Source organism: Egretta garzetta, unplaced genomic scaffold (assembly GCF_000687185.1).
Source record: "Egretta garzetta isolate BGI_Z169 unplaced genomic scaffold, ASM68718v1 scaffold689, whole genome shotgun sequence".
In the NCBI taxonomy this organism is placed as follows: Eukaryota; Metazoa; Chordata; class Aves; order Pelecaniformes; family Ardeidae; genus Egretta; species Egretta garzetta.
In genome coordinates, this window is record NW_009260804.1 from 60,774 (window position 1) to 69,706 (window position 8,933).

General features: G+C 57.8%; 1 protein-coding gene across 1 annotated transcript in view; it reads right to left on the minus strand.

Annotated features, from left to right (window-relative positions):
- Positions 1-1,376: 1,376 nt before the first annotated feature.
- The window catches only part of TTLL6 (tubulin tyrosine ligase like 6), a 12,346-nt gene continuing 4,789 nt past the window's right edge, over positions 1,377-8,933 (minus strand). The window contains exons 4-11 of the mRNA XM_035902282.1: positions 7,974-8,117; positions 6,771-6,856; positions 6,407-6,632; positions 5,726-5,910; positions 4,593-4,781; positions 3,937-4,120; positions 3,428-3,625; positions 1,377-1,808 (exon numbers count right to left, since the gene is read on the minus strand). Of these exons, the coding sequence (XP_035758175.1) occupies positions 1,377-1,808; positions 3,428-3,625; positions 3,937-4,120; positions 4,593-4,781; positions 5,726-5,910; positions 6,407-6,632; positions 6,771-6,856; positions 7,974-8,117 (1,644 nt within the window). The remainder of the gene's footprint in view (positions 1,809-3,427; positions 3,626-3,936; positions 4,121-4,592; positions 4,782-5,725; positions 5,911-6,406; positions 6,633-6,770; positions 6,857-7,973; positions 8,118-8,933) is intronic.

Genomic DNA, 8,933 nt, shown 5'->3' on the forward strand with positions numbered 1-8,933 from the left:
GCGCCCTTCCCAGCCACGGCTCAAGCGCGCTGCCGGCGAAGGGACAGAGGGTGTCTGCGAGCCAAGCCGGGAACTCTCAGCCCAAGGTAATTCGGGCAGGGGGCGATTGCGCCCACCGACGCCAAAGAGGCCCGGGCAGAGCAGGCACGCCATCGGGCGTGGGGAGCGGGGAAGGGGCACCCGAGCAAGGGCGATTGCGCCCACCGACGCCAAAGAGGCCCGGGCAGAGCAGGCACGCCATCGGGCGTGGGGAGCGGGGAAGGTGCACCCGAGCAAGGGGCAAAAGCCACAAACCACCCGGAGACCGGGGGGAAAGATGGACGCAGCCCCCATTGGCTGGACCAGCGCTGGAACCCAGGCCGGTGAGACTGATCTCTTTCCCCCCACCCTTCTGTTTTACTATTTTGTCGTTGTGTTTGTGATAAGGAACGCAGGCAGAGACCCCGCGTGCATTTCTGCCGCTAAGGAGCCTGGTTATGGAATAAAAGTTGTTGTACCTACAGACCTGGTGGTTTGTACACCCTTCTCTGACCAGAGGGACTCGGAGGATCCCCTCCAGGCTGAAAGCTTTTTGAGGATACCGGCTCCCTGCTCACGGGGGGGCAGGTCAGGGGTACCTGGATCCGGGCGGGGAGAGGCGGGACGTGACCTCTCAGCAGTAAAGCTGGGAGAGGTTCGAGCAGCGATAAGCCGTGGCTGTAGGGAACAGCAAGAGCTCGGCTGCTACCGACTGTTAAGGAATTTACAGCGACTGGCACCTTGATTCACAGCGAGAGGACTGGCAAACCCGAGTCCCCTCTCCCTCCTTGCCTGGCGGGATGTGACACCAGCCTGTGGCTGCCCTCCGCGACGGTGCTCAGCCCTGCGGCGCCCTGGCAGAGCCCCTTCTGTCCCCGCTCCTCCCTGCCCTGTCCTGAGCAGCTGGTGGGGGAGCCGGGGAGGGCGGGCAGGGCTAGGTGGTGGGAGCGCGGGGGTAGCTCCGAGGGCAGGAGGGGCCGTGGGCAGCAGCGAGGGCCGGGGGCCATGCTGCATCAAGTGTCTCCTCCGTGCTTCCCACAGTAACACGCCCCTTTGGCTGTCCCGTTCGCTGTGCTGCTGACCCTGCTCTCAAGTGCTTCTGGGCTTCTCACGCTCCCCTATCCCAGCACATCAACCCTTGGTCCTGGGAAACCACCCACTTTCTTCCTTGCCCCCGCAAATGGGACACTGCCGGCCTCGGGCAGAGGCCTCCAGCGGTCACCAGTTCCCTGAGAAGAGGGCAGTGTCCCCTCCGCAGGGTCCCAGGGACTCTGAGCTCCATCCAGCCCACCCGCTCCTCCCACCCCCACAAGCCCAGGAATGTCCACAGCTCCCAGCCATCTCCCCACGGCTCCAGCTCACTGACTGGAGCCACCACGATGTGGGCGCTCGGAGCCAAAGGAAGGTAATGCGTACTCACAGCCTTCAGCTTTGTTTCCAGCACCAGGGAGCCGCTGGCCTCTCACCTGCAGCCCCTTGGGTTCAGCGCAGGGCTGGGGAGCCGCTGCCATCCCCGCTGCCTGCCCATGCAGCCAGCCCATGTTCTGCGCCCGGAGGCCCCGCTGCACCTTGTGCTGCTCGTGGTAAGGGATGCTCCGGCCTCGAACCAAGAGTGTTCCCACGGTGGCAGGATCCGAGCCTGGGCCGGCCGGCAGCTCGGCGTTGCCTCTGGGGTTGTGTATGAACCGCTGTCCTGAAGGCTGGACCAGACCTCCCAGGAGCGAGCAGGGGATGAGCGTCATTAAGCAGTGGGCCTCCTGGCCCCTGAGCGCATCCCAGAGAAACTGCTGCTGGAAGGAAAGAAAGCAGCCGCAGCTTAGCTCCAGAGGCCTTGGCGAGAGCCCGGAAGGCAAAGCCGCCTCCGGTCACCTGTGGGCGCTCACTAAAGCGTCGCCCTGCGCCTGATCCCCAGGCACATCACAGTCACCATCCCACATTCAAACCACCCGAGGGGTCCCGGCAGCCGAGCTGCCTGATCTGCCTGCAGCAGCGCGGAGACTGCCGTCCTCTGCCCCTAACACCGGGCTGAGCTGGAGCAGGGTTTGTGGGAAGAAACACCAGCGCAGGCTGGGAAGACTCCAGCGATGAAGGACCTGACTCACGCCCAGATAATCCTTTGCTACTGAAAAAATTATCCAGATTTTAGGCAGAGTTTGCAGTTTCGGGTTCTGTTCTGCTTTGTCTGGTAGAGGAAAAGGCAGCCCCACTCGTTCTTACAGACCAAATCCCATCTTAGGCTTCTTTTGTTACATTAAATGGACTATTTCCAATTTGTTGTGAGGTACTAGAAGACTTCTAGGTCCTGAGTAATTCCTGCAACTTTGGTGCCTTGAGTTTGTCAGCATCCTTCTGAGGTGTGTTACCCTTCCAGCCAGGAGGAGGAGGCCTTTCTGGAAGCGGATGGTGCCACTGGAAGGCAACGGAACTCGCACAGTTTTTCATTAATTGTGGGCCCAGAATGAGCCCTTCCCCAACACAGCAGGGGATGGCCACCACCAGTGCTCCAGAACAGCCCTTGCAGCCTAACGGAGCCCACAGACAACAGCCCGCAGGCTTCCTCCTCGTCTGGTTTTAGACCAGCAGCACCGGGAGCCTGATTTGGGAATCAGCGTGGTAGCCGAGACTCAGTTTGAGACAACTACGCAGATCTCCTTTAACTCTGGGTCCAAACCCTGGCTCCCTGGTGCGATGCTCTGTGCAGCTCAGCTTTCTTCAGCTGTGCCCCTCGGGACAGTCTGGGACCTGGTGGCAGCAAGGCCAAGAATTTACCCTGCAGCTTGCTTTTGCAGAGCGAGGATGATGCTCAAGGGGGAGCCCCAGACCAAGGGCTGAGCCCTTCGGAGTTTAGGCATAGGCCCTAACTTCGTGTCAGAACCGGTGTAGTGGACCCATCGCCTCCCCTGCACGGGGAAAGGTGTAACGCAGGAGGCACCTAAAGCCTTTTTAAGACACCCCTACGCTTCCCTTGGGTCCCTCTGTGCTGTGCGCACTCCCTTCACCCTGCTCCTAGCATGTTAGGGCTCCTAGCCTACCAAGGAATTAGTTTGATTCGGCTAGGAGAATCACACTAGTGCCCTGAAGCAGCGGCAGCCCACGCTAAGCCGTGTGCTGGGGACCACGGTGGCTGTACCGCTGTGGTCAGCTCTCTGGAACACCGGGAGGGGAATCGTCTGGGGAAGGGTGCTCAGGGGCCCTGGGCAGTGGCTGGCGCACCACAGCGTGCCCGTTTGGAAGGGGACAAAGTCAGTAACTGCGTGAAAACCCACGGACCCGGACGCTGCATTGGATCTCGTTTAACGGAGCCACGCCAGCGCTGCTCAGTGCGCGCGAGACATTCCTCAAAATCCTCCCACGAACGGCTGTCTCCTATGTCGGCCTTGCAGGATGGGTCTGGGCAATCTGGAGTTACCTGGCTCTTGGAGAGAACGGCGCCGGACTGCTGGGTGTCAGCTGGTCTATTGGTTGTGGGGAGCAGCTGGGAGAGCTGATCTATGATGCCCAGGCCTCGGATAAGGTTCTCACGCTGCAGAAGAGCATTCACTCTTTTCTTCTCCTCATCTTCCACAATATCCTGGGGCTGCATAGAGTCGTACTGCATGTGCTGTACCTTAGGGGAGAAAGACCCGAGTTACAGCGAAGTTGAATCTGTAGTAAGTGCAAGGGAGACAGAGCCACAGCCTGCTCCGAGCCCTGAGGAGAAGGGTGGAGAGGGATGAAGATCCCGGTGGGAGCCACAACAGGGAAGGGACAACACTGGTGCTTGCTGGTACCTCCCACCACAAGCTGCTGGACTTCATGAAGGGGAGTCAAACCTCGTAGTTCTGTCCCTTGGGAGACACCCAGGGCCCAGCACTGTTCCCAGAGCCACGTTACTGTCTTTGAGAGCCCCACGGACAAGCACTGACAGGAGCAAGGCACCTTTCTATCCCACATCCTGGTGCTTCTGGAGGTGAGGCGGGTTGTAGGAGCTGTGGTTTTACTACAGATCTGGGATTTGTCCCCAGCTGACTCTCCATGCAGGTCTTCTTTCCTCTCCGTTTTCTTCTTCCTGGTAACAGCTTCCAACTTCTCTTTTTTCAGGCGAATTTCCTCCAGTTGCTGCCTGCCATAGAACAGCGGTCTTAGTCACTGGTTCACTAAGAGCCATACTAGCAAAAGGCTGTTCTGAAGCCTTCAGTCAGAGGACATTTTACTGTGGTCAGAAGTTCTGTAGTGAATAGGCCATGGCAGAAGCGCGCCAAGAAATGGGCCAGGGGTGCTTTTAAAGGAGACTCACACCGCTGTAAGAGATGCCCTTGAGCTAGGCTGTGCGTGCCAGAAGGGTGGAGGACACTTGCAACATGGTGCCTCCAGAGTCCAGAAGTCAATGGGATATTGCACCCGCCCCTGGAGGGTGGATGCGAGAGGCAGTTGCTTTGCTGTGCTGATGGAGCACACGCAGACTCCTTCCCTTCCGGCTCTCGCCAGCTCACTCCCATCTGTTAAGCAGCAGAGCTGCTCCCAAGGAGGGATCAGAAGCAAGCGGTCTCTGTGCCACCCCTGTGAGGAGTGGGTTTCCCGCAGGAGCAGCGTACCTGGCACACTCCTCTCGTGCTTTGGATGACACCGTTTCCTGGAAGAGGGAGCCACTCTGCTTGAAAAATGGCTCATACTTTTCTGTTCCATGTGCCGGATAAATGCGCCTGTAACCGCCCAAGTGCGAGTTCTCATACGTCTCCGCCTGAGACAGCCAGGCAGCCTGGTTGCTCTCCAACTCCTTGCGTCTGCAAACCGGGAGAAAGCACGGGCAGGGAGCTGGGGTAGGAAGCTCCAGGTGCCGAGGGACAAGGGCACAGCTAGCACTTTGCCCTCATCTTTCCCCGTTTCGGAGCCTGTTTCACATGGGTGCACCGCAGGGAACCCGCACTTCTTCATCCTCTACCTGTAGAGTGCCGGTGAAGCATTCCCAGACCATCCCCCTGCCGCCTGGGCTCACGCCCTGCCCCTCAGCCTTTCCACCCAGCTAACCCAGTTACCAGAAACGTTCAGTTAAAATGTGGCCTATTCAAGGCACATCTGCATGCTGCTGGGAGCCTTCCTCGCTAGCGGGGAGCCCGGAGCAGCCGAGGCTGCAGGGGCAGGCAGAGTACAGGACTCAGCGTCTCCAGCCCGGAGTTATCTCAGGTCTCCTAATTGAAATGGGAGCTGGAGGGGGTTCCTGCCTCGCCCCACATGGCAGGAAAATCCCGGGCAGCAGGCTCATCTAACATGGCCTCATGACAGGACATGCAGACAGAGAAGGGGGGGAAACCCTCATTCCTGGGAAAGGAACCCTGTTCTGGAGCAGGGCCCCGTGCCCCTGGGTGCTCTCGGTCCCTGAAGCAGTCCTGTGTCCCATCCTGCGAGCATCACTGTGAGCCTGGGGATGCTGGCACTGTTGGTCGGCACCAAAGGACGCGACAAGCAGGCGCAGCCCCATGGGGATGCCTCCGTACAGGGCCCAGAGCACCAGGCATCTCAGATCTCCCAGCGCCCAGAGACGAGCCCAAGCTCTTCCTTGCAGGATGCAGATGGCTGGGAGGGGGGGGGAATCTCTCCTCAGAGGCTGTGGAGTGCCACAGCCTTTGGGAGCTTTGATTTGGAGACAGCCAGCCTTGGTTTTATCCTGCTCCGCCATGCCCCATCTTCTGTCACTGGGGCCCTGCAGCACTATGGGGAAGAGCAATACCTGGATGGACGGAGAGTCTGATGGGCCTGGAGGAGCCGTTCCTTTGCCCGCTGTTTGTCTTCCTCCAGCACCTTCCTTTTGTTACAGGCGTGCACGTTGATCAGGTTGATGGTATCACAGAGAAGAGCATCCTTCACCTCACGGTCTAGGCGAGAGTCTGTGGTGAAGCTGGGAGAGTGGTTCACCTGCCAAAAGAAGCAGCTGAGGTAACGCGGCAAGTCCCAGCTCCCCAAAGGCGCCACCAGCAGCCAGCTCGCTGGCCCCACTCTGCCCCACCGCACACCAGGAGGCTGCAGGCAGCGGCTGGTTCCGTCCTTCTGCAGCGTAACCCCCACCCGCACCGCAGGTCACGCAGACCCCACACCCCACAGGGCTACAGCCGTGGGGCAGCCACCACGCATTCAGGATGCTGTTACAGGCCAAGGGGTCCGAAGGTTCAGGAAACTCCCTGCTGTTAGAGAGGGTGTACAGGGAACAGGCTTTAGATCCTGCTTAGGCTACAGCAGGTTGCTTGGCTACTTGTCTTCATAGCCTGTTCAGTTCTGTGAATGAGGGGGCCCTTTTTAACCAAGCGAGTTCTGTTCATCCCACCGCCCCTTGTCCTGGAGCCTCCCCCAGCCAGCTCTCTGCTATCTGCTGCTTCCAGAGCTGCTTCAACACAGCGGGCGATTCCTTCCTCACCTCTAGCAGCCACGGCTTCAGCTTTCTGTCTAGCAAAATATCAAAGCCCAGTATCTCAAAGCAGGCGCAGCCAGCAGTGTGGTTCGGAAAGCAGCTTTGGTAATTGTGCTTCACAACAGGGTGAGCTGAAATAAGAGTCTTTATAATAATATCTTCAATATCTTCCCAGAGTTTTGTTGTGTTGTAGCTGTTATCCGTCATCCAGGCATTCAGGGTTGACAGTTTCCTGTGGGGAGGACGGGAGATGATAAGAGCTGACCTGTGATAATCACGTTTGCCACAGGACGGAACTACCCCAGTGTCCCAAATGCAGCTCTCCTGCAGGACGCGCACGGGGCGTTGCAGTGCCTGGACAAGACAATACCTCTTACTGCCCATCACCTCATCCTGGACAAAGTTTTCATTACGTTTGTTGATTGCATAATTGGTCAAATGCATGCAGATATCGTCCTGTGAGAGGAACCACAAGAGACTTTCATTTACCCTTAGCTACAGCGTCTAAGTAGAAGCAGCCCCATCAGCACTAATCTAGCCACCAGCTTTGCCCACTTCTGCCTCTTCGCTGTGGCGGTGACTTACACAAGGAGTTAATCGTGCTGGCGATTCCCTCCCTAGCCAGAGGTTAGAGCTAACAGAGCTCTACCCTCTCCACACCTCTGTCCTTATCTCTGGGGGAAAGCACAGGAGTCAGCTCCACAAAAGCCATCCCAGCCGTGGCCTCACTGATAAACAAGGGACTCCTCAGGACAGAAGCCGCAGCAGATTTCTGCAGATTTTTCCTTTCTTTCCCCACAGCAGAAGACCTCTCCCAGACACGCATCTATTGGAGTGTGGGAGGGCATCTACACGTGCAGCTCTGGGGCAAGCAGGCAGCCAGCCAGAAGCCCGGGGTACCTCAGGGCAGCCCGTGACCGTAGCACAGCGATCCAATGCTACAGCCCATCTTCTGTTGGGATTTTACAGGTTACAGACCCCTGCTTGGAGATGGGCACGGCCATGCCCTGCACCACTCTTTCCCAGTTCCCCTCCCTGTCTCTCCTAGGCTGTTCCGGTACCACCAGATAATCCCCAGGTCCCTCTTTTCCCCCTGAAGCACAGGCAGACAAGGAATGGTGCGGACTTGAGAACGCTCATAAAGGCAAGGAGCAGTAGGTCTGTTGCCCAGAAACACCGCGGGGTCTCTGTCCTTGCGGGTTTTCAATACCTGACTGGGTAAAACCCCAAGAAACCAGATCTGAATTTATTGTTGACCCAGTTTTGAGCAGAAGGTTGGACTCGAGACCTTCCAAGGTTCCTTCCAAGCAAAACAACTCCATGATTCTGTGATAATGCCAGGAAACAGCCCAAATGTGGGACCTGGGAGTAGATCTACTTCAGACAGTCCTGATATAGCTCCTGTGAGGGGGAGGAGGAGGTACAGAGGGAGGGGAGAGCAGGGAAGAAGCAAACTGGGTCCCATGGAACCCACCGGTCCCTGTCTTTTCAAGGTCTGGAATGCCCCTAGGACAAATCAGGGACTAACACCTAAAGATACCATGCAAGTTTTTTGGAGACTTCCCTTTTTTACCAGGTTTCTGCTGCTGGGATCGATGTACCTCATGGTGGCAAATCGGGCCAGACCCTCCTTGTAGACAAAAATCCTCAGCGGGTCACAAGATGTGACCAGCACATAGATACGCATGTCAAATTTAAAGCCATCAATAAGGAAAGGCTGTGAGGAAAAAGGCAGGAGCAAGCATGAGATAAGGAAACACTGCTAGGCGTGCTGCCGACTCCCCGGGGCTGGCTGCTCTACCTGCACTGCGGTGCCGCTCCTCGGCAGCTCAGCAGCCAGGTGAAAGGCAAGCTTTCACCGCGCCTCTGCTGCGCCGCGGCCGCCCCCGGCAGATCCAGGAAGACGTAGGGCAGAGGACACGAGGAGGCTGCGGGATGCAGGAAGAGCTGGGAGGTGGGACTGTCCCCATTACCTTAGAGATGTACTGCTGACAGATCATGTGCTCTCCATGTTTGATCTCCTCGGGATTACGTGTTAGGAAGATACCTCTCCCTTGGCAGCCGCTGTCTGGCTTGCAGATGAATGTTCTGGTTTTCCGTGTGCGTCTGTAGGCCTGGAAATCGCCATAGCTGTGCAAGGAAGGGGTGACTGTTACAAGCTGCAAAACCCCCACCTCTGCTCTCTCTCGCAACAGCTAGGTGCTCAAAGCATGGCCAGTGCAGACCCAGCTTCTGCGGCAGAGGAAGAGCACACCTACAGGAGTTACAAACTGGTCCCTGCGTGACCCGACAAAGCTCTCCCGGCTCCACCTTTTACTTGCACGCATCTCCACCTCCACCAGGAGGTTCATAGGAAGAGGTCACCACTGTGCATACAGGGGCCAGTGAGATTTTGGCTCTGCTGCCACAGAGAGCAGGAGAAAATAAACAAGCCCTGGCTACAGAGGAGGAGGTCACAAGCCTTTACACCCCCCCTTGCGCCAGCTCGTCAGCAAGCAGGCAGGGGGGCCAGGCGGCGAGGGCTCAAACCAGG